Consider the following 27,387-nt stretch of genomic DNA (forward strand, 5'->3'; position numbering starts at 1 on the left):
GAGATTTAAGAAAATTCACTTGGTAAAATATTTCGTCACTAACTGACATTAGTTAATAAGTCACTGAAAAATAGAAAGGATTGAAGCGTATCGTCGTCTCAGTTGAACATTGTCGTATTCTATGTTGTGAAATAGTGTGACATAGACTGTAATGGTTAAAAATTTTGTTCAGTGGTTGAATGATATATTCCCTAAATTACAACTCCAATAATCAGTGAGAAAATCTGTTTGAAATTGAAAGCTTCCATCGATAAGAAGTCAAGAGATCAGTATAAAAATTTGTACTGTCTCATATTGTTGATTAATGATCCGTCAACTACACTGAGTTATTTGAATTTTGGCAAGCAGTGAGGATTTGGATTTCGCCCTTCTTTGAAACATGCATTCCAGTATTGAGATCGGACACATCGAATCCCTCTGTCTACTTTGGATGTATAAAACCTTAGTGGTAGAAACACGAAAATTTGAAGGTTTACAACATCCATAATCAAGCGGCTATTTAACAATGACTATCTAATTGAACAATGATTGAGATGTACTCAAAAAACATTAGAAAACTGAATTCAGACTTAGTGACTGGATGATAACTATGTTTCGTAACAACTAAGTACTCTTGCCTCTATTTAGTGTAACCTCTTATAGGTGTGTAGTAGTTCAAAGATGTCTGATATCTTAAAACAAATAATTTAACCAGTATTATCTGGGTTATTTTGGTTACTTCACCATTTTATTTACTTAAAATTAAAAAGTATCACCATAGTAAATCTTCTGACAGCAAATTATATCTCACCATTAAAACCTGTCAATTTTTAATTAAAATTAAAATTTATTAAACAACTGATAAGTTCATGGCATTGAGTTGGAGTTATTATGATACCTAATATCACTTTCATACCGTAATTAGTATCAATATTAAATGAAATCCACACATTAGACGTTGTTAGCAAAGCTAATACTGTAAGCCAATAAGTAAAGACACTAGATTATACTAATTTACATCTATCATATAAGAATTGTTTTCTGTAACATTATTACAACATAGTCAGTCACTTTTTGATGATTGATTTAATAATGATGAGTAGGCTTGAACTTCAATCGAAAACACTTTTCATCTTTAAAACAATGGTATAGTAATTTATAAAAGGAAATACTGATATAAACCTCACATTTACCCATTCGCAATATTTCAAACGAGTAAAATGCTAATAGACGGCTTCGTTTTAAAATTAGTGGTTACGTAAATTTAAAATCAAATTAGAAGGCTGTTTTCATTTATTAATTTAAAAGTATTTTATTCAAACAGGGTGCTTTGTAGAGATGGGTTCAATTTGAACATATTGAAAAAAGACACTATTGGACAGATATATCATGATGGTATGCTTGAAATACTCATCTGTGGTTACACAAAAGACAGAAAATATAAACATCAAATCTTAAGATAATCACCATTCCATTGAGCCATTGAATATGAATCATCTAGTCTATATTTCCAACCTTATTTAGTTCACCAGTCTATAGTTCAATCTTTCAATTTTTAAAGAGTTTTAAACAGTTATAAGACAGCATATTTATTATAATCTAGTTTTTAATAGCCACCTATTTACTATCTAACTTGTGATAAATGTAATTAATATTTAAGAACAAATTCAGTTTATTTATGACGGAATAGTGGTACTTTTTTTTTCTTTGACTACCTAAACACTAATTCTTATGTGTTATCCATAAAAGAGGATAAGTTTAAATAATGTCTAAACGAAGAATAATTTACTACAATTTAGAAAAAGCAAAACTTTGGAAAAAATGTAAACATTAAGTTCAAAATACAAATTTTGTTAAATAGGAAAATATAAAACTGATAAGAGTTTTTAAACAAAAAAAAATGGTTGGTGAAATAGGGGTGAGTGTAAGATTTACATGTTTATTGTAAATTTTTTTTGAAAACAATGATTTGGATGAGAAAAAAAAGAAACAAATAACTACACACGATTACTAATTTTGTACGTGCCTAACTTTATATTGATACTGGTTTATGATTTCATTTTCTTAAAGATGTAAAACTGTATTAGAGTTTTTCGTAAGTTAAATAAGAAAGCTTCTTTAAAAGATTTAAATGAATATAATTTACCTGTAGATAAAGCTAAATGGAATGAGAGATAAGAAATTTTGTTTAGTTACGAATATGACAATAACATCGATTCAATGTTTAAAAATAATTGTATATATTTGGTGATAATAATAGTAGTAATAGAATAGTAATATATATGTTATATTCTTAGAAAGCTCTAGATTAATTCCTTGTGTGGTTTGACTGTGTGATATATCTACGAGATTCGAGCAAAGATTTCTTGTAAAGCAGTAATGATTACCACAGTTACCCTATGCATTTTAAAATAGTAAAGTTGTTTGTAATTAACAGTCTGAGCAAGATACGCCGGATCCATTGGCTAGAGACTGTCAGTAATGATCGATTATAGCAAGGAACAGACCAGATTCAAGCTGAGGCTTAATTTAATAGAAGACATTGGGAGTAGATAAAACACACTTTATGTAAACCATTAAAATGCATTACAAGGTAAGCCGTAACCTGGAATTCCCGAGAGATCAGTAAAAGAAACAGATCAAAGAAAACGTGATACCGGGAATCAGAGGCAGACGTCAAGAGCAATAATAGCACTTGACAACAACTAGAAAAGAAGACATAAATATTAACTACATTTCAAGTTCCAAACTTATATCTTTCACATCATTTCAGGGCATTAATCCGTGTAGCTATTCTTGACATGAGAAGTTGCAGTTTATGTCTAAGTAATTTCTCATTTTACCCAGAAGGTTGGTAAAGCTTTCTGAAGAAGCCGATTGGCTTAGCCGTGTAATGTTTCATTTGTCTGTGCGTCACACAGACCTGGGGTGGGTAAACGTTTTCAGCGGGAAACCAAATTTCAATGAACCCCAACAAATAAGTTTGCAGTATTTTTTATTGCTGAGTAAGTAAGGTGGTTTCCTAGCGTTTCATTATAACCGGTACGCTTTGCATGCACATCTGAAATACACAAGTCAAGCCAACCTATGCATCTCATAGCACTACATAGGTACAGACGCCCTCGCGTACAAAGCACGGGTAAGGTATTTTTAATCTGAATTACGATAGAATAGTTTACTAGGCCAATCTCTATCGACCGTTTATATAGGTTCTTGGGACATATTTCCACTGTTCTCCGAGAATTACGAGAAAGGATGAGTCGGATTTTGTTCGAGCAAGTTCAATCTGTAATTGAGAAATAAGTTGTTCTGGAAATTAAAGTTCATTGAATTACTTTCAGCAATTATTGGAATGATTAATTCACTAATTTTTGTAAGTGAATTACTATATTCCTGTAACTTATAAGATAAATGGTCATTGAATTAAATGGTTTATGGGCAATATTAAGTGTTTCCTCTATCCTCATTAGGATTCTTCAACAGATTAAGTGTTAGATTTAAAGAAAATCCATAACGAGTTAAACGAAAGAGTGTTCGGAGAAAGGAAAAATTAAGAAACTCTAATTCTTATCGGAAAATGTAATTAAAAGTTTATAGTCAAAGATGGATATTGGCTAACAGTGGAATCCAGGACGTGCGTTTCGCCCTATTTGGGACTCGTCAGCTGGATATACCTGCATTTTAGAGTACCGTTCGCTTCAAACGCCATCGCGTTATTCACTTAGCTACTGAGTCTTGATAACCAGTTGTTTGTGCAGTGGGGTGAAGTTCATATTCACCTAGTAATTTTTTTACTGATTTAGCAGATCACACTATTAAATCCAAAGCAAAATACAAACTGGTATAAATATTCACTACACAAGTTGAAATCATGAGTCAATTGAAGCTAGACCACCATGGAGAACCTGGAAATACTGGACGGCCGTCTCGTCCTGGTATGGGACTCCTCAGCAGAGCACACCCACGACCCCGCACATCGCGGGATTCGGACCCACAACCTACTGGCTTCGCGCGCGAGCACTTAACCATTATACCACTAAGTCGGCATCTAACGGCGTTAATGTCTAACTTCAACCAATCCACGAAGTTGCGCCACCGTACACCATTGTCTTCAGTGAGTTGTAAAATCATATCACCAGAGCAAATTGATATTTAAAATATATACAGTAAAAGAGTCCTTGAAGTAATAACAATCTCGGATTGAGAAAAAAACTAAACTTAATGTATATTGTTCTAAAAAGTAAGAAATAGATTCATAGAACAGAAAGTTTAAAATAATATTGGAAGGTAAGATCTAATAGATGACGAATGAATGAATCTACGCTATTGTAACAGAATTTTAAGTCATAACAACCAATATCTTCATAAAACCGAATAGATATCCTTTACCTGTATATTTTTTTAGAAATCTCATTAAAATAAATCATTTAAAACATTTCATTAAAACACTTTAGAGTGTATGTAATTATATATCATTTTAACTTTTAGTTACTAAGATAGTAAATCAATCTTTAATTGAATTGAATCAGTTTTTCTAGTTATAAATAAACATTGAAACAAAAGATTAAATCATTGTTGTTGCTAAATTAATTGTTATGAAATACTGAGCGATCAAAATATGATCTATGTGTGTATGTATGTATGTCTTTGGTATGTATCATTGAAAGCCAACAAATAATGAAATGACAAATCCGTGAAACCAAACAAATGAAATAAACAGCTGTAAATCAATTATCATTAGATTAGATTATTGACTATGAGAATAGGGGAAATTAATTATTTATGGCGAAACTATGACTGATTTCATGTACACATACATGCATTCCGAAAATGGGATATATATATATATATATATATTACGGTACAGAAAACTTACTTACATGCTCGTAAATTGTCTTACAGATCTATAAATATAAAGGTTCAGTTACTAAATTTGTTCTTATAGAATTTGTCTCTATGGTCTGTTTCAATTTTGTTCTGTCAATCTGTTCAATAAAGCAGATAGAGTGCGTACACACACTCGTACACTTTAGGATTAAATAGATAATTACTTTTACACGTGTATCATACAATGTCATAGTAATAGATTTCATGGAAATTACTTGTTGGAATATTGTAAAATTGAAATGATGAAGGGAGAGAAATAAGAGAGAAAAGAAACAAAATATAGTCTGTTAATGAGATCTTATTGACCATGAATTTCATTCAATTTAATCTTGTAATTTCTCTATAAATCACGAGAAACTTTACAACTTATAGATACCAATGTAGATCTGATTGTGCACTTTGATGTATGTATGTATGTGAATAGGATACTAGAGCTATTTATGAAATTCGCCCAAATTATTTCAACTGAATTTTAAAGAAATAAAAATACTTATAAATACATTGGCGTTTCTCCTATGATTATCAGTGGTGTTAAATTGAGAAGTTACATGTCTTGAAGACAATAAATTCACTCGTTTAAAATTGGAATATTCCAGAAAAGAATACACTCATGTTAAGTTTACAGATTGTTCATTTCAACGACAAAAAACTAGTGTAAACTGGGGAGTATTTCGATTATTTAGTATTGTACATTGTATAACTGTACTCAGAACCCACAAATCATATGTAAACGATATGTCCAAGTCGAACGGTTGTCAAAATCATGATATATATTAGGCATAGGTCCTAACTATACTATAGCCTTCAATGATTTATCATAACTATTATCATTAGTATTATTTTCTTAATTTATATAACTGTATCCTAATTTTATCGATTATAACAATACATGTTAATAAACAATTGAAAACTATGGGTTTTTTTAATCTAATTTTGGAGATATTAACAATAAGTATTTATTAAATTCATAGTATGATGTTAATAAATAATTATGATTTATAAAGTCACATGATACATCTATTCTATTATTTCGGTAACTGGGCTGTTTATTGCTCTCTAATTTTCAGTCTGTATTTACTAGGCACCAGTTTATGATGAGGAATATCTCCGAATTTAGTAGTACCTTAAAAGCATATTAAACATACTAATTTCTTCAACTGGTAAGAAGCTATTTGTTAAGATTTATATTATGCTATTGTCAATATAAAGGATTACAACTGATTAGTCTTTATTGGAGCATGAGAGTTGTAAAAATTCTACAGAATTGTTATTAATAATTCATAAATATCGGTTTATTATTCTTCACATGCTTCAAACGGTTAAATGCTTTACGATCTCTCTGACCTATTGCTTTACTTGAGCATTAGTAAGCTGAGAATATTCACTTTTAATTGTGAATGATATAGTAATAATATTTATTCATGTAATACAGTTATTCTACTTTTCGAAGGAAGCAAGAACGAATATTCTAACAGGTTTTTGACGCTTGATAGCAACGGCTTCGGCAAATTTCAGAAGACTGGAGTTTGGCTGCTTACCAATCATCTTTGTTCTTGCTCTTTTCGACATGATGAAGGAAACTATGTGTATGAAACAAAGATTCTAGCAGAATAAGATGAATTCATTTTATTTCGTTTGCTTCTCATCAGATGCTTGCAACATGTGATAGTTAAAAATGACTTGCACGAATGAGTTTAGCTGAGAGTTATGTTAAAGATATATCAGTATAATCTAACAAGGATGTCAATAAATTTAATAGACTGAATTAAACATTGTTAATATATGCCTTGTATAAAAGAACACACTACAACATTGATTGTAACAGGAGTCTAAATGGCTAGAAACAACCGACTGCGTAATTAGTAAGCAGTGATAAGAATACTTTTCACATTACTATTACTGTTTTCTCCAGATTTTTATCATTCATTTACAAACAAAAAAAAATGCCAAATAACATATTCGATTTGTATTTGAGAGATTATTCTAAGTCTTTATTTGCTAGTTAAGAGAATTAATCTAATTTTAATGCTTAAGTTCACTAATTTTATATTGTTATCATTTAGACTTATTGAATATGACCTTAAAATGGAAGTTTTAAACTGCAACTTAATTTTTAAGTGTATTCATCATTTATCAACAATAATGATCAATTTCTATACTTCAATACCTAATCAACTGTAATCATTCTACGGATTCACAGTTTGATTTTAAGGTTCGTTCAAATCTACCTAGATTTCTTCGTATCCAACTACTAAAAATAGCCAAAGCCGGAGTTGAACGATTAACCAATAAATCCACTGGGTTAACAACTAACGGCATAACCCTAACATAAGTCATTTTGTGATTTAACTCAACAGTCATTGATTACTATTGGAGATATCTGTTGCACTCACAACATCCGATTTCACAACTGCAAGTGGTGACCGACAAGGCTGTTCACCATCTGCAATTCTGTTTAACTTAATTATAAACCTACTGCTGGGGATAACTCTCTCGTCCTCTGAATTTTCAGGAACTCATCTCCTACCGGAAGGTCCATATATCGACTTAGAATACGCAGGTGATATAGTCCTGTTTGATGAAGACGCTGATCAAATGCAGAGTCTATTGACAGCGCTGAACGACCATGCCAGGATGGTTGAGATGTGTTTCTCCGCCTCTAAATGCAATTTGTTGCTCCAGGACTGACCTGCGTCAACACCTGAACTAAGGATAGGGAGTGAAGTAGTCGAACGCGTTGACAACTCCACTTATCTTGGAAGTCTGACCAGCCCAAATGGGTTGGCGTCTGACGAAATCTCATCACGGATTCAGAAAGCTCTTTCGGCTTTTACCAACTTATGTCATCTATGGCGAAGGCGAGATATCCGTCTATCTGTCTATTAAGGGACGAGTATACTGCGCGGTAGTTCGTTCTGTTCTACTTTACGGCTGCGAAACGTGTTCATTAAGAGTGAAAGATACTCGTAAGCCACTAGCATTTAACCACAGATGCCTTAGAAATATTGCCCGTATCTGCTGGGATGACTGGGTAAGTAACAGTGAGGTTAGATGCAGGATATTCGGGAATGATGTTAATTGGAATCATACAAGAAACGTCAGTTGTTAAAAAATTACAGATAGACAATTTTGAATCTCTTAAAAAATCATGATTTTCATGAATTGACTATGAACTTGACTGAATACGGTGTTTTTACAATGAGGATTGTCTCAAATTTCTACTAGTTGACTTTCATTTGTATGATAGTACTATGTAGATAACTTCACCCCTTTTTTAACACAGTAAATAATTAATTTCTCCCTTCATATATGTTGTTCAAGCCCAAAAAGACGAATGATATTCCAAACAGTTTTCTATGTCATTTAACATTAGATTCGATCTAGTCACATACAACAAAAAATCTGTCATGGATTTATCATTATTTACACCAAATAAGAATCAAGTTTACAAATATAAGATCTGTTTTTAACACAATGTTTCAATATAGATTTAAGAGAACGAATTACTAGTTTGTCTGATTCTTTCTTCTCTATGTTCATCATGGTCGAGTAATCTCATTTTGGAGGTGGAGAGAGAAGAAAAATCAAAGATGTATTTTCAATGTGCTGTAATCTATGGTAACATAATCATAAATAATTATTAAGTAATTAACTGAATAGTAATGAATAACTACTGAATAAACTCTAACTACTTACTAATTACCGTTAGTAAAAACACAGATTGTATATTTTTATAATTAGGTACGACTGATAATAATAATAATAATATTAGTATTCATGATACCTTAATGAAAACATACAACTTGGGTTTCTTAATACACATATATACATACATATACACGTATGGACAGATAATTTACTGAAATAGTATACAAGCAGAATGAATCATTCTACTTCAATGAATTTACCAGATTTTATTTATTGCACTTTCGCTCTTTGTCTTTATAGAATTATAAATAATTTTTGAGTGAAAACTATACTAAATCCCGTAATATCAACATGATTCACATTAAACTCTCGTAAAATATACGGATTGTAGGTACAGTTTGATTACATTTATGAAAATATCGGTTGATATGATTACTTTTTTTGAAATAAAAGAAAATGATTTATCATTAATAAAACATTTGATTAGTATAATGGAAAGACAAAATTTCATCTCATTTAAAGTAATTAGATCAGTATAGTAGATCACTAACCCTAGTATGCTCATATGGTATTCCATAGAAAAAGCTTTTTCATTACACAATCTAAATAACATTTAATTGATTTGTTGCTTTGTACGCTAAAATACGGTTTGAAAAACAGATACCTGATTTCGTCGGAAGTATTTAAATTTGTAGCTTTGACAAACGTTATCATAGTCATTAAAGAGGAAGAATGTATTTGTAAAATCTCAACGAATGAATTTGAAGTAAATCCAGCATTTCGCCTGGCAATCTGGTCCACGCTTTTTCAAGGAAACATAATCAAACATCAAAATTATCGAATATTAAGTAGGTACATGGTTCTCCGGTTTACTGTATACGTTGGGTTTACTTCAAATTCTTTCGCTGAGATTTTATAAATACATTCTTCCTCTTTAATGTCTCACATTAACTCGGCGCCTAAATACTGTGAAACTATTCGATCAAATTTAGACGAAAGTTCTTGTTTAAAGTGACCATGGTCATTCTTAAAAGCTTCCATTTAATTAACTTATGCAGAATTAAAGGTATTTTTCTTTAGTGATTGACATAAACTAGATGATCATTGAAGACCTAATTTGAAACTCTTCAAAAGTATACAGTGACAGCTCTATCAACGATTGAACCAAAGTTATTCAAGGTTTATTTAGGCGTACATCATAATAGCTAACTTACTTTAGACAATGAATAACTTCATATTTCATGATTTTTAATTAAAGCTCAATTCTTTACAAAACTAGTCAGTAATGAGAATATAATTACTTGTTAATTAAACATTTTCTACAAACCAATTCAAATTGAAGGTAGATTTTGCCAAATAATACCCTTTTAGGTTTTAGGTAGTTCGTAGTGTAACTATTAGGTGGATGAATAGAAGATATAAGTTATTTTAAAATAATCAAAAAATCAGATGATGAATTGGGGATTGTTGTAATATATTGTCCAAAAAGGCTTGTGTAAAGAAACATATTATGAAATAGTATTTATATGTAGATAAATAATGTGTAAGTTTAATTGTCTATTTCTAAAAGTTTACATTTTTTTTAAATTTCTGTTTAGCTCAGTGAAATATAGTTATTATCAGAAGGGGTTTGTGGAGATTTTTAGAAAATTTCACAGATTGAAATCATGAGTCAGTTGACGCTAGACCACCATTGAAAACCTGGAAGCACTGGACGGCCGTTTCGTCCTATTATGGGACTCCTCAGCAGTGCGCATCCACGATCCCGCACCACGCGGGGCTCGAACCCAGGACCTACTGGCTTCGCGCGCGAGCACTGCTGAGGAGTCCCATACTAGGACGAAACGGCCGTCCAGTGCTTCCAGGTTTTCAATGGTGGTCTAGCTTCAACTGACTCATGATTTCAATCTGTGAAAATATAGTTATATCATGGACATTTTCACATAAATTAACCTTTAGAAATATTTTAAAATGCAAATATCATATCGGGTTTCTGATTTGACTACAAATTATTACTAAAGGTTTTGATTTAGGAAAAGAAAGAAAAACTACAACTGGCTTCATCATGCATTAGATTCACTTTTAAGTATGCTAAGTTTGTTTATGGAATATTATTACTCAAATAGGTACCGACTTTGCGTTAAATTACTAAGGGGATACCTGAAGAAGGACTTAAGTTCAAATTAGGGATTCTTATGTGGAGAACTATCGTTTTTGCCAATAAGTTTATTGAAGTAAATCAGTACTTAATCTGAAATCACTTACAATATTAAATTATCTTTCAAACTGAATAAGACAACAAATCGTAACACGCTAGTTAAATATATCAAAGAGATAAATGTACTGAAGCTCCGTTTTGACACAAAATGATGTGAACCAGGGGAACAGTGAAATGTCTAATGAGAACTGGATGACTGTTTTGTCTTAGTTTGGGGCTCTCCAGCAGTACTCAAAAACAGTCCAGACAGTAGTTGAAACCAAATGATTTAGGCCTCTCTACGAGTCCATAATATTTACACACCTGGGTTGGTCTATTATGATCGATAATTCTCAATTCATATATCTGATAAAATTAGATATTGAATATCCCTACTGTTTAAAAGTATTTTCAGTTTCCTCATGTCAGAGATAGAACATTATTTAGAGGTTTAAGGGAACAAGGCATCTGAAAAACTGAAAAATATATTACGACTAACTGATAGGTGAATGGAGTAGTTTCATCCTCTATGTATTAGTTGAACTATGCGCTCCTATTCAACTGTTCTTATCCTTATAACTTACTGGTTTATAAAGATATGCTAAGATAATCCTGTAATATTTACCGATACTATGAAGTAAACTGAGCTTTTAAGTCTTTAGGTGACTGATGTGGGTGGTTTGTGTGGATGATCAGTATACTCTAGTTGGACGGAGATTGTGTGACCTTCAAACTTACATCGAATTCATTCTCCGCATTTAATACCTAACCTGTTATCGTGATAACCAGGTGAATTGGTTTCCTTGATGACTCGCTAAAATAAATAATCTTATCAAGGATATAGTGTATATTACTTAAAATAAATTGAATAAGAACAGAATAAAATCACCGTTGAGTGGGTTTGCCCGTGGTGTGCAATTAATTGGTCCTCCCCGAGTATCCTTGATTCTGACGAGGCTCTGTAAACTTTTCAACATTGATTGATTCCCCATCTAACATAAAAAAAAGGTTTAGCTTGATAGACGGCTGAGCGATATTTAACTGACCTAATAAGTCTCTCCACTGTGCACAAATGACTTTAAATTGTACTCAAGTGTACATCTCATTACATGCATTTACCCTCATAATAAAAAGTACGAACAGCATTATTTCCTATTCCAGTAGTAGCTATCGTAATATACTTTTGAGAAGTTCTTTTACAAAAAAACTTGAACTATATGCTTATGACGTCTATTAGAAGGTCGATGAAAGCCTTGAAACTAAGTTATTTATTTCAAAAAACACATACAGCAATTTTTTCGCTAATATTGTCTATGGAGAATAATCTGAATTGTACGTGGATTCTGACTTCTTTTTTAGTAAATTAAAACAATTTTAATGAATCATTCATACAAAATATCATGAAACTTTTGATTTTCTATCTTGTATCATATATTTTCTTGAACCAATCTAATATTAATTTCCTAGATCATTATAACCTCCTTAGTTTTGTTTTCATTGTCTATTTATCTAGTTGAATAATGCTACAGATGTCAGCTTGTTTATATCATGTTATAAAGAGTTACTTATTTATTCATTCATTTATTCAACAGAGAGAAAGTGAAAATCATAAAAATCTAATTTTGAGGAAACTATGACTTGAAGATGTTTTTTTGCGATAACTGATTGATTATTATATATTTAACTTATAGTATATATGCATGTATGTATGTGTGAATCTATTGAGATGTATGTAGACATATGGGTAGAAGAGATGCTTGTGATATTAGAAATAATGTATAAGAAAAAAAATTATTTGATACGCTCATATTTGATTCGTTAGTAAGCCATAAAATTTCCTTTTTCTCTGTTTATCGCACTGTTTTGTACAAACTAGAAAAAAAGGATATTTGCACAGAGAAAGGCCAAAGGAGTAAGGGGGGAAGAAGAGAGAGGGAGTAGGATAAAGCAAAAAAGCGAAAGTAAATATTCTGCATGGTGATGGTTTTAGTATGAAGCTAGAAAAGAAGAACTGTTTATCATATTTATGTAGATAGTTAGTAATAATGGAAGCAATGATAGCTGTAAGATGTGAAAGTTATTCAGTCGAAAATTAACTTTTTTCATCGGTGAATTAAGATAACCTTCATTTCATTCCAATACTCTTTACTAATCTTAGAATCGAACTCAAAATTGCTTAGTTTTTAAGTTCGATCTTGAATTGTCTAACATTTGTTAAGATGTATAAATGACAGTTTGATATAAAGCTGTGCCTTCTAAAAACTGTGACGTTACTTTTATTTGTAGTCAAACATATCATCTTAGACGGTTCGTTAGAATACATGGTGACATTACTAACAATCTACTTACAAAGTAACCAAATGGTTTTGTATTCATTTTGATTAAAAGTGATGTGTATTTATTCTTTATAAGTTCGTAATTAACCTTTTTAATGAGTCCAACCGTCATTAAATGTAATTTATACAAGATTTTATGGCGTATGTTTCTAATTCACTGATTTCAATGAAATATGACGAGTTTAATTTAGGTTGTCGCAATAATCACAAAAGTGGTTATTATCCACTGCATTACTATTAACATAATTTATATAGAAGTTAACCTTAACCAAACTAAGGAGTTGATTCTTGCTGAATTACGTTCTCAGTACAATCTTATTAAAAACAACTGGTGAAATAATCTCACTTTTGTTACTTCCATAAATATAAATAATCGGTGATGGCATTCGCCTATAATTTACTGACTTATTGATCGATAGATAACAGTGCAGTTTAGTTGTTTTATGGCTTGCGGAGACTCTAGTGAGAAGTCATGACCAGTGGAGCTCTATCCGTGTCAGGTGGATATAGATACCCACCTCAGACAATGGATGAATGGTTGTGCAAGAGCGTGGATCGATTGAATTTAGACATTAGCATAGTAAGATGCCGGCGAGACCGAGGGTTCTGAGTTCGAATCTCGCGTGCAGGATCGTGGATAGGCACTCCTGAAGAGTCCCGTACTAGGACGAAACGGTCGTCCAATGCTTCCAGGTTTTCAATGGTGGTCTAGCTTAGATCGGCTCATGAATTAAGCCGCTGAGCTTATATTAATCAAGTTGTAACCAGGTAGTGATGTTTGTCAATATCTCGAAGTTGAATAATTTAGCATCATATATAGTTAAAAAAACTTTAAGGTAACTAATTCGTAGTAGTAGAGTATTTTTGTAACTCATCAAAATGAGTTCGTTAACCCTCTAAGCTACCAATTTGTCTAACAATTTAATAGTAACTCAATAGTAAAAACTACACTTAACGTGGATTATTTTAATGAAGATTTTTAGTACCTAAGCTATTCAGAATTAAACTTTTTCACTGACGATCGATTAAAGAATGACATTTCGCTGTATTTGTAACGTCGGTTTATAGTGTATGATATTATGAAAACAATTCCAGGAGAATATATATCTACAAAAGGAGCTTATTAAATTAAAATCACAAATACATAAGACCTTAGGTAGTTTCAAATAATTTAATATGGCAACGTTATTGTTCAGCTTACTCACTAAAGTTCAAATGGAACAGAGCATTCGAATCTGGTAGTAAGTTTTATCAAGTGATAGATTTATTTGAATGAATAACCTTTGAAGAAATTAAGTTGCATTAAATATGACTTAACAATAACTTCTCAAGCTTTAGTGAACAGTATAAATTATTTAAATCTTAAAAAGAATAAAGTTAAGATTTCTTAGTTTCATGAAATGCAACAAAAGATATCCTGTCTATTTCTAATCAGTCTGTATAATGAATAAAGTTTACTGTATCAATGAAACATCTCTGCAACTGTAACACATAACATAGTATAACTAGATGACTTTGTAATCATTGTTTAAAAGGGGAAACAGTTATGAAGTCGTATTTGGGTTCATATTAATTCGTAGTTAACCTTTTAATATTCTATACCGAATATTCATGTGAAATATTTTACCGAGACTTTAGTCAAGATGTTTAATGGACACATAGTTAATGGAGAGGAAATTCAACGTTTTATCACTTCCTTTCTGTTATCTGAAATTATTAATCTAGATAATGGAATATAGTTTTATATTGTACTTACGAAATGTAACTCACTGCTTAGTAAAAAATATTTGACTTTAACTACAGTTGAGCAACTTGGAGAATATAATGGTTTTGTCACCAAAAGGCTGACTTAAACAAACATTATTATTGTCATTAATAGTGATGACATAATTATCTCCACGAATATTTTGATTCTCTTTTATATCAATAATCAGGTAGAAACTTTAAATTTTAAATACCTTCCTATTTGTTGAACAAGTTACTGGCTATAACACTCAACAGCTTAATGGATAACGTGTTAGGCACTTGAAATGAAAGATAATGGGTTCGAGTCATGATGTGAACACCGACATTGGTATTCAAGTACATTTAGCTTACTAATCGCAAACAGAATGTAACAGGTTTCCTGAATTCCATTCCTAGACACTATTCAACCTCAATCAATAGTTAGTTAATTGATAACAGATAAGCGTAGTTACATTTTTCTAATTTTACTTCAGCTACTATATTCTTTTTTCTGATACACTACCTTTCTTTGTTTCTTTATACATCAATATATCTAGTAGTCAGAATCTGTTTATTCATATTATGATGGACATCTTACTATTCAATTGTACATAAATGTATATTTTTATGTATGCTGTATACTGTATTATCAACACCCCTTGTGTTAAATTGCATATTTTCAATCTACCATAAATTTCATTTTTATTTTGACAAAATTTAAATCCATTTTAATTGGTTCATTAAATAAATCAACAGATGATTCGTTGAAAAGTCATAAAATTGTCTGAATGAAATTAAAATGTAGTTAAAGGGTATGGAAATGCATGCGACACGGAGAGAGAGAGGGGGGGCAGAAAGAACGAAGATATAAGAAAAACAATATTCAATTGCTCATATGTAACTTAACATACTGCTCCTATTGTTGATGAGTTTGTTTCGCTTGGTATTGGCTCAGTAATAATAATAATAATAATAATAATAGTAATAATAATAATAATGGTAATGAATAATTTTTAAGCAAATGAAAAACTTACTGAATCATGTGATTCTATAGTAAAATATACGTAATTATAGAATCAAAAATAAATGTAGAAAGGTAATGAAAACAATCAAATTCTTGATTAAAAGTATAATTTAAATAAAACCTCATTTATTATTTGGCGTTGAAGTATTCTTATAATTGTGTTGCAATGATTTAAAATATTCAGTTTTAGTGTTTTAAATGGAGATGAGAGTAACTTTCACAGTTATATACAATATGAGGATGGTAATATTTCTTGCTAAAGTGTTCCAACCTAGAATGAATTAAATGTCCAATTTTCCGTGATTTCTGGGGGTTCACCAGCTGATAATAGTCTGTGATGAAAATACTGTCAAATTAATAATCAATTAGAGAAAAACTTTTCTAAGGGAATAAAAAACTAAGATTAACATTTCGATTTGATTTCAACCTGTGAAATTTATATAACTCTCCACAAAACCCATTCTGATAATAATCAACTGCTCACTAGTGACTGACTTCAGGAAAAACTCCTGGAGTTCTAGTGAGAAGCCATTACCAGTGGAGTTCAACCAGGTTTGTTGTGAGATAGGAAGTCATTGAAGACAATGGTGTACGGTGGCGCAACTTCGTGGATTGGTTGAAGTTAGACATCAACACCGTTGGACGCCGGCTCAGTGGTCTAATGGTTAAGTGCTCGCGCGCGAAGCCAGTAGGTCCTGGGTTCTAGCCCTGCGTGGTGCGGGATCGTGGATGCGCACTGCTGAGGAGTCCCATACTAGGGCGAAACGGCCGTCCAGTGCTCTCAGGTTTTCCATGGTCGTCTAGCTTCAATTGACTCATGATTTCAATCTGTGAAATTTCTATAACTCTCCACAAAACCCATTCTGATTTCGATTGGTTTTGTTAAAATAAAGAAATAGTAGACAACTTCTTCATTTTAGAGTGGGGCATTTTTGAACGCACGAAAATCAAGTATTTGGATCAAGCCTAATTGCAAAAAGTGACTGTTCAACTATTTATAAATTGACATGTTAAAGGTATTTCCATGAAAAATTCCACTTAAAACGTTGTCATGGATTTTGTTGATACGGAAACATCAAGCTAACGGAGACTGAATATAGCGCTAATTGATTTGAGTAATTAAGGATCAGTGACTTAAATCAGCAGCAGTTTACACTAAGTAACTTAGTGTAATTCAAATATTCAAAAACTGATTCAATTCTTAATATGCAAACAAGTCTATTTTAGAGTGAAACCTTCTTGGAATAACTAATTTCGATTAAATAATCTTAGACAAATCACTTTACTAAATGTTTGATGAGTTCATTGTCAGTATTTTTATTTACTGAGTATATTATTCTGTTTAAAGAGCATATTGATTGGATATAATCTTCCATGAACTTATTTTAAAAAAATAAGTAGTTAACTGGTGGTTTCTATGATAATTATAATTCTAGTCAATAGATTGAACTGAATTTTACCTGTGAAGGTAGTAATTCTAAATGTTATCAATATTAACAACACTGATAATATTCACGGTACTACTACTACTGTAGTGAACACGAACACCAGTGGGGAAAATCAGATGTATGTGACACAAAATTACAGGACTTGTTAATAAAATCTAACAATCAAATAGTAAATACGTAATTTGTAAAATGTCCATCAATTGTCTCATAATGACTCAGACTTCATTGTTCTTGCATTTTCATACAAATTGCATTCTGTTCCCATTCTTTACTGTTTTATCCTCTTGTGTCTCTGTTGCCAGACGTTTTGTTCACGGCTAACATCATATACTACTTATATCGATATAAGTGGCACATACCACACTACTACTATCACTAATGATAATAATATTAATAGATATCTTGCTTATGGACTAATTACTCCAAAAATATACTTTTAGATAATTATTTCACATGAAAAGTTGCTGATATTCTCGGGAAAGTATGCATATAGTAATGAATGAAGTAGGGGTAACCAGTTTATTGGTTAATATAAAATTACAGAATGTCTACGCAAAATACTAAAGCCATACATTAAATACTTCATTCGCATACCTGCCATCAATTGCCTCTTATAATCTTCATCGTTCCTTCATTCTTGTTGTTATTGCAATTCCTCTATGTTTGCATTTCTGTTATCTTCAATTTGATCTTCCCAACTTTTTGCTTCTAGTCACTCCGTTTCTGATTAGCGTTACACACTACTTATGTCAACAGACATGCATCACAATATATATATGGATAATAGACTGGTTTTTTATTAATTGAGATAGTAAAATGATGGTTGTCAGCACAAATCGGAATATATATTTTCAAATATTTAGCTTTACTCATTATAGTTATTTGCGAACGTCTTAAACTCATTTTTTTTCTATGGTTAATATATAGATCATTATTTTAATGATTAAAATATCCTATTTTCAATCATTAGGAAGCAAATTTCAACCGTGCACGACCAGTCTTTATTTGAGCAGTTGGATAACAGCAATAATCATCACATGAAAGTATTGCTCAAAACAGATTATATGCAAATTTAACTAGTTACTTTAATAAAAATGTTTACGTATAGGGTTGTTATTTAGGCATAGAATTTGATCAGTAACTCATGAATCATACGAAACACTTTAGTTGAGGTAAAAAATCATTCAATTAAATATTATTATACGGACAGATTACTTTTAGTGAAATAGTGTTAATTAAATTCATTAACTTAATTATAATATGTACTGATACTTTCATGGTATTATGAATAATATAAAATTTTCAAAGAGCTGTTTCTCACTGATTATCTCGTCAATTGAACTGAAAGTTTATCAATGATTCTTAGAGAAATATAATCAAACTATTCTAATACTGTTTCTTTTGCCGACAAAACTATAACAAATTGTATTCCTATTATTAAATACTTAGATGTTTATGATTATCCTAATTATAAACGAAAGATAATAATTACCTGTCAATATCTATTTCTGAAAACAATTTAATTATTTAGCTCTATTTATGAGAGAAATTATAACATAAAATTTACAATTTAGTTGAATTATGAATATATTACTCTTGGTGTTGTTAGAATTTCCTAGTCTTTTTATAACTGGCTAATTTATCTAAGTAGTTTGAACATATAGGGTTATGAATATTATATATCCTCCATTTGAAAAATACTTTATCTAAAATTCTTGAGTTTAAAATGTAAATAATGCGAAGACTGAATAAGATGATTTTAGATGAGATTCCAAGATTATTTGGTGTAAACTTCTCACTCCTACATGAGATCAGTTATGTCTTGAATTTCTCAGTGGTATTGTCATCACTTGGCGCATATTTTGAAGTAGATTTGAATTCTGTGGATGCAGCATCAGTTTTCAACATATTCCAGAAACATCCTTCTAATTCGTCCCAACCATTTCAAAATTTTGATTCAGGACATTCTAGTTACTCAGTTTAAGTATTTGGTATTAAATCGAGTGTCACTCTACTTTTTGAGTACATGAAAGTCAATAATACTATTCTGTTGTATATGAAGAAGATTAATAAATCTCCGAACGTTTAACCAGGATACATTAATTTATAAAATTTAATTTATTATGAAATCATGTAATGAAGAACAGTTATAATTGGGAAGAATAACAATTATCAGATAGACTTGTTAATTGTTTGATATTGAACTGACTAAAAGTATTTTTCCCAAACTATTTAGTTCCGAGAGTGAAATTTTCGAACATTAACATTGTAACTGGACAAACAGATATTTTTTTAAATTATCAAATTACAAAAATAATTATTGACCACTATTATTGGCTTTCTTCTACATTTTTATCAGAAGATAATTTATTGAGTCGTTTTAACCGTATGAAATAAACTTGTAACTATGATAAATAATGTTTACCAATGGATATCTGTCAGTTATCCTGCTTAATTATGTTTTCTTCATTTAATACTATCTATAACTGCGCAATCCTTTGATTTAAATTATAAAAAACCTGGTTAATTGAAAGGATCGGAAACTCTATGTTCAATCATTCTCTCCCTACATATACAAGCGCAAACACAGATTCAATCAAATTGTTAGCTGTAAGATAATTAGATATGAAATCATGCTTTTCGTATGTGTTTGGGTGAATGTATGTATGTTTGGAAAGGGATACAGTATTGATAACAATTCCATTTTTATCATTATACCTACCAGTATGTTTTATATTTGTTTGTATTAATAAAACAAAATTTATTCATGTTTTTTATGGATTATATAAAATACTGGAGCCCATATTCTATAATTTGATAATTGCTTAAATAATGATCATTAGAAAAATGAAATAAGAATGAGAGTTTTTAGAATTATCACATATAGTCAAACAATTAAATGGGAAATCGAAAAGAAAAGAATAAATTAAAATAATTGAGGTCATAGTTATACGGAATTTATGTGTGTAGGTGTATTTGTGAATAGTTTTGATCCCAAAAATTTTACCAGTTGAGCAAGTAATAAAACAAATCATTGCAGTATGAATATTAGTCGGAATTTTACAACTATTGGTAGTGTACACATTGAAGTTTTATAACTAAGCAATGACTACAAAACTGTTAATTAGAAATCTAGCAAAAAATATATTTGAAGTTAGACTGAATATTGTTGGATGCCGGCTCAGTGGTCTAGAGGTTAAGTATTCGCACACAAGACAGGAGGCCATGAGTTTGAGTCTCACGTGCGGGATTGTGGTTGCGTAGTGTTAAGAAGTCCCATATTAAGGTGAAACGGCTGTTCGGTGTTTCCAGGTTCCTATTGGTGATCTAACACTGATCGGTCCATGATCTGAATAAAAAATCAACAGCCTTCATAAATCTATACTGATAAATACATTTTAACTTAAAAGTATGAAGGGATTTTGTTTCATTGCTATTAAAAGTGAAAATTAATATTTTCTGTTTAATTTCTTCAAATGTTTATCATTTCATCAATAATGACTGAGATAGTTTACTTCGATATTTATATAAAATTGTAAATTGTTTATCGCTGCATTCTCTGAAGAATCAATTGTTTCTAAACTTGGTCTCATAATAGTTTATAAGTATTCATCACTGATAAGTTTTAAAGTTAAATGAAAGAAATGTATGGTTCCTGTATGATTTCCATAGGTCATCTTTTAACCGACTTAATTTCAAGATGATAAAGAAGATTTTTAACTCAGGAGGATGATTTTCATAGAATTACGTTCTATGAGCTGACTAGTTTAATCGTGAGGATTTTACTATCTTACATGAGAAAATCACTGGCACAACCATCAAATGATGTTGTCTGGGAAGATTAAGCTATCCAGGTCAAAGAAAGCAGATCCATTAAAATAAGTTTATTGTAAAACAAACCAAGTTTAAAAGAATAGAATTAATCCAAACTTTGAAGTATCTAATGCACTCAAAACTGTTAGTAAAGTTAGAATACTTTAACAAAAATTGAACTAGACTAGCATTCAACTGAGTGAAACAACTGATATATGTACTATTATTATTTCAGACTATCATTTAAAGCAGTTTTTGTGTTTGGTACTGATTAGTAACTGTCATTTTGGGATAAGATACATGTCTGTGAATTTTTAGCATATTTATACTTCGAGGATCAACATGTTTGTAATACCTAGCATTTTTTCGTTCATTTAGTGGGTAGATATTCAATAAAGGAGCCTAATTTTCAAAGGGCGATTTCACTTTAAGCTGTAACCTTCACTCCATATACCTTTCCCATTCAGGAAGTTGGATTGCCTTAGAGTGTCTTATTTACAGAAGATATATTTAGATAGCCTTAGGTGATTGGAATGAAGTCCCTAGTAGAAATTATACTCTCATATACATCACAAATCCACTATATGAATGAAAAAGTGCTCAAAAATACCAGATATTGAAATTTCATTGAACATTGGAAAAGGGTGATTATCCTCATAAGTCATTATTATCAATCAATGCCCTGAAAGTGATTCGATTTTATAACATTTCGTTTTCTAATCATTATAAGTAGGAGATTTATGGTCCAAAATTTTTGATAACGATTTGTCTGAAATTGAAATAATTATATAAAAGGTTTTCAGAACAAAAGGTTTGATGAAGTGCTCCTTTAGTTAGTTATCATACCAAAAAGCATTTGCTTAATTATGAATTGACTATTCATATACTGAAAATAACTCTAATCACAGAAATCAAAGTCACTTAATCGACTAGTTATTAGATACTATGGTAATAAATACTGAAGAGCTAAACACGTCAGGTGGTTGAAGAGATTCTACAAAGAACCTATAAATTATATTCTGTGATCTCAAATATTCAAGAGACACTGATAATTTACTGAATTCTGAGTTCGTTGTTTTTTGTACTTGTTCCTATTTTATTTTACTTACAAAATATGATAAAACATAGGTGTTCTAGAAAATATATATACTGAATAAAGCAATAATTAGTGGGTTGTTTCCAACAGGTTTTCGTCTGTTAAGTTATTTTTTCAACGTATTTGGTGTACTTATTTTTGTTTGTTTGTTTTCACATTCGTTTTAGGTGAAAGTTTGGTTTCAAAATAGACGTATGAAGAAAAAGAAATTACAGTCACGTAATCATAATCCAACTGGTAATAATAATGGAATAACCAGTAGTCTTTCAGAAACTGGTAATGATATCACCGGTAAAGAAAGTGTTGAATGTATGCTAGAAGATGGTGATGATGATGAAGAAGATGATGAAGACGGGCAAATTGAAGATGACGAAGATGACGAGGAAGAAGAAGAAGAGGATAATGAGGGGGAGGAAGTGGGAGAAGATGAGGAAAAGAAAGAAATTGAAGGCAATCATCACCATCCTCATGAACAACAATACAATCGAATTATAAATAATTTTGACAGTCATCGTCATCACTATAGCAACAACAATAATAATAATGAAATGAACTTAAAAGGACAGTTAAAACAAATTGCATTTATGAAAAAAATAGATAAAACTTCGGATTCAACTATTGAAGAATATGATGAGGATTCTGTAAGAAGTGAGAAGTTGAAAATCGAACATGAATTTCTTAATTTAAGTTCAGACATCTATTCAAATGCATCATCATACTTTATTGAATCAATAAATGATTATGAAGGTAGTCATCCATCAATTACAGATGTAAGTAATAATAATGATAATAATAATAATAATAATAATAAACTTTATAATCGTACGAAATTTAATAAATTCTCCCATGAATTATTCCCTCCATTTTACTATAATTCATCAATTGAGAATAATTTAATGAATTCAGAATTCAATTTTAATCCGGTCAATATGAATCGTGATTTATTATTTGATCCTTTAAAAGAATCGTTGAGAAACCAATTAGTTAATCCAAGTCAAAGTAAACATTTAAGTTCTCATATGGGATGGCCATTGGTTAGTAATAATAATAATAATAATAACATTATAAAAGAATACAATATGAATTTATCGTCACCATCATTATCAACGTCAATCCCAACAATAAGAACATCCACTGAATCAACAAATCATTTCACAAGATTATCTTCATCTCCCAAATCAGATTTACAGACAGACTATCATCCAATATGTTCAATGTTTAATAGTTCTTTCCATCCAACAATTGATTTAAAATCAACTTATTTAACATCTAACCGTCGATTACAACAAAGAGATGATGCTCATCACAACCATTTGCATAAACAACACTGTTTAAATATCAATCAATCTGAAATATGTGATTTTATACATTCAAATGGAAGTTCTAGAGAAAACGATTCTATTCTAAAAACATGTCCAACAGAGAGTTATTCTCAAAAATCATTGAACTGTAGTGAAAATTTTAATACGTTACCACAGATGAATCCACATATTTTGTATGATAGTAATGAATCAACCGTAGACCTAACTACTAATACTGTTATAACCACAAATATTAATACTCCTACATCAATAGGTGTGCCTTCAAGAAGCAGAATGAATATTATGAATTACAATTTAAATCCATTCACAGTAAATGACTCTGATTATTATATGGGTCCAGTAGAGTCTAATCATAGTTACACATTTAATCTTGACTGTTCACCAATCTCTCATTACTCCTTTTTACCTACCTTAACAACGACATCAGCATTAGGAACACAATTAACTACCTGTTGGCCTCCTATATCTACATCAACTACTAATAAATTCTTATCACCTCCTCCAGGGTCATATCCCTTACAGTCAACCAATCCTGATACGGAAGTGAGTGCTACGGTATCAGATGATATCGATCAAAGTAGTGAGTCATTTTCAAGTAGCATAGATCATGAAGTGTCATTTCGAAAAAATATATTTCATTCCTTAAAAAGCTCTACAGCCGATCAACATAATTGTGAATTAGATCAATCTAATTTATCTTATTTACCAACATCGATGAACGTATATAATCCATTCTCGAAAGGTTCACATAATTCAAATCAATTAAATTTCTCTGAAAGTAATGATTCGTGTACTTTCTCAACTTATACATCACAACTTAATAGTTCATGTAATATGAATGCAAATGAAACAATCAATCCATATTTACCTGAAACAGATTTTCATTTGATTACTGATCGTGGTCAAGATGATCATTCTATAAAACGAAATCCTTCATTAACACAATACTCATTACCATCTAGTACAAATTTATCTCCATTACATCAATTAAATAATGTATTTAATCAAGTTAATCATAGCGATTTTAATTCGATGTTTTATTCACCATATTTGCATAATTCAAATTCATTTGGTTATTCAATAGCTGGACATGATATGTTAACTATTACCGATTCATATAATCCTAATGTTTTAAGTAATTTAACACAATCAATAAATCAGTCTTTCAATCAATCTCCTAATATAACTCCTGTTATTAGTAGTAGTAGTGGTACATTTACAATGAATACTACTATTCATTTAAGTAATTTATGTAATACGACCAATATAAATAATGTCACTCTACCATTCCCAATGATTTCTACGAATACACATTCATTAGACTTATCTTCTACATGATAAGTTTGAATTCCAATAATTGTATGAATATGTATATTTTAAAATCAGTATTCTATGATCAATATAATTTCTAGTCTCATTTAACAAACTTTTTTAAAAATTTTACACTCACAAGAATGATATCTTAATCAGATAATATCTATTATGTAAATAGAAATGGATAAGATGATATTGTTCTTTATACTACAAGACAGTTTTAAACATAACAAATGAATGTCGATTGACTTAGATACAATCATGTATTCTTATAATGAATAATTAGTCAATCGTTATTCATATTATTATGTCATAATTTGATAATTAGAAATGAAATTGATTTATATTCATTTCAAAGTTTACATTTTGTGTCATTTAAAGAAAATTATATAAGACAAATTACTCCCTTGAATTAAACAACAATATCACCTTCAATATATTGATTGTAATACTGGGATATCTGTTTTGCTTTTTTTGGTTACCTTGTGAATTAAATTTTTTTTATAACAGTATTCATATTCTCATATTTTTTTCCATTATGTCTCATATTTTATCGTTTCTTTCCTCTGCTTCGCTTATTCACTCATTCAGTTCACCTTACTTGACACGCACACAACCACACGACAGAAACTATGAAAAAGTAAGACTTGACCCAGCATATTTCTTACAAAGAGTCAATTTACCTTGTTTTTTCCTGTTGACGTTGTTTGTTTACATATAAATAATTATTTACTATTATTATTTATAATTATTATTTGTTACTTGAATTTTCAATTGTTGAATTTTGATTTCATCATCTTCACACTATTAAGACAAAACCGAAACAATTTTTTTTCTAAAAAAAGAGAAATTAATGATGAAAACGAAAACAATTTTTGTTTCTGAACAAAATTGAAAAGAAACTTTATAATTTACTATTCCTCTATTTGCCTCGCTCCCTCCCTCCCGCCTTCCAGCTTCCCGTATCATCTTTGAGGGTTTTGTAAAGTCACTTTTTTTCTTCTTCTTCGATAACGAATATCATGAAATATATGTAATATGGGTCTGAAGTTGTTTATCAAATGTAATTTATTCTTCGAAAATCAGTTACTATTGATTTAAACTTTGTGATGAGAGAATGAGGTTTATGTTCATTGAAATGGTTGAGATTTTATCGAATATAAAGTGGGTTCAACAGAAACTCAGTGTTTAGTTGCTGGATAATGATCCTGTAAATTTAGTATAGAATAGTGTTTGTATAAAAAGTGCTTACTTGCTTACTTACGCCTGTTACCCCTCGTAGAGGAGCATAGGCCACTCACCAGGAGTCTTCAAAGAACTCTGTCCTGGGCTATCCTCTCAGGTTGTTTCCAGTTGCTATCCATTCTTTTAATGTCTACTTCCAATTCGCGGCGCAATGTGTTCCTTGGTCATTACAAATGACTATCAGCTAAATTTTAAATTGCAAATAACTCTAACATGTAGATACACAAAATATCAGTTTTATTCGTGTAGTAATGAACAATTCCAAAATTAAAATTAGTTGAAAATTAGTAAGAATAATTCAGAGCAGTTATCATACAAACTGAAGTGGTTTAGTAACTGAAAATTCATTTTATTTAATCTTAAATCAAGCTAATTAGCTATACAATTAAACTAGTTCTCACCGAGAAATTAATTACCGTAAATAATTCTTTCTCACCTCTGCTAATTGAGAAAAAATGATGTAGTATAAAACAGTAATAAATTTCTACATGATTTATGATTCGAATTAGGAGAGATGTAGCTAGGAGGATATTTTAATATTTAGTTTATTTCGTAAACGGCTATCATTCTTCGATTGGTTATTCAGTCATTTCTTAAAAATTTTCGTTAAATTAGGAGAACTATTAGCCTTTTATAAGTGAATTCAGTACAGAGATCTCTAAAGTGCCAACAGCCGGTACAAAATGAATTAACTATGTACCTCGCAATTAGTCGATAATATCTGTTGTAAAGTATTACCAGATTAATGACTAGATTTGAGAGGAAATTCTTGGAGTCCTAGTAAGAGGCCGTGACAATTAGAGTTTAACCGTGTCGGGTGTCAGACAGCTATCCACCGAAGACAAAGGAAGATGGTCTCGTAATATCGTGGATTGACTGGAGTTAGACACAAACACCACTGGATGCCGGCTCAGTGGTCCTTGGTTCAACTCCCGCATGTGAGGTCGTTGATACGCACTGATGAAGAGTCCCATACCGTAATGAAATAGGCGCCAATTACTTCCATGTTTTCAATGATGGCCCAACATTGATCGGGTTATGATTATACTGAAATTAATTGAATTCGACAAAAAATTCAAAACCATTGGTTCGTGTTTATAGCGTTTACCACAAGATCTACAACTGATTAGTTTAATCCTGTTCGAATGTTATGCCCAAACTGTTGAATCATTCTGAATCACGACAAAATAATTATTCTATAACCTTTAATTTTCACTATTCACTTTAATGATGTCAGACAATTATAAAATAAATCGATTTCCAGAGAAAATTATCTATGTGCCTAATATATATATATATTTTTTAGCACAATTACTAGAATTAGGTACACACAAACAAAACCTCGATGCTACA

The 27,387-nt window shown here is 30.6% G+C and overlaps 1 protein-coding gene across 1 annotated transcript in view; it reads left to right on the forward strand.

The window, feature by feature from the left end:
* The window catches only part of MS3_00007518 (uncharacterized protein), a gene marked incomplete at both ends in the record, with an annotated part of 36,150 nt that extends 11,277 nt beyond the window's left edge, over nucleotides 1-24,873 (forward strand). The window contains one exon of the mRNA XM_051215806.1: nucleotides 22,321-24,873. Coding sequence (XP_051066340.1) covers nucleotides 22,321-24,813 — 2,493 coding nt within the window. The remainder of the gene's footprint in view (nucleotides 1-22,320) is intronic.
* Nucleotides 24,874-27,387: the final 2,514 nt, after the last annotated feature.

This window comes from Schistosoma haematobium, chromosome 4, assembly GCF_000699445.3.
Source record: "Schistosoma haematobium chromosome 4, whole genome shotgun sequence".
NCBI classification, from domain to species: domain Eukaryota; kingdom Metazoa; phylum Platyhelminthes; class Trematoda; order Strigeidida; family Schistosomatidae; genus Schistosoma; species Schistosoma haematobium.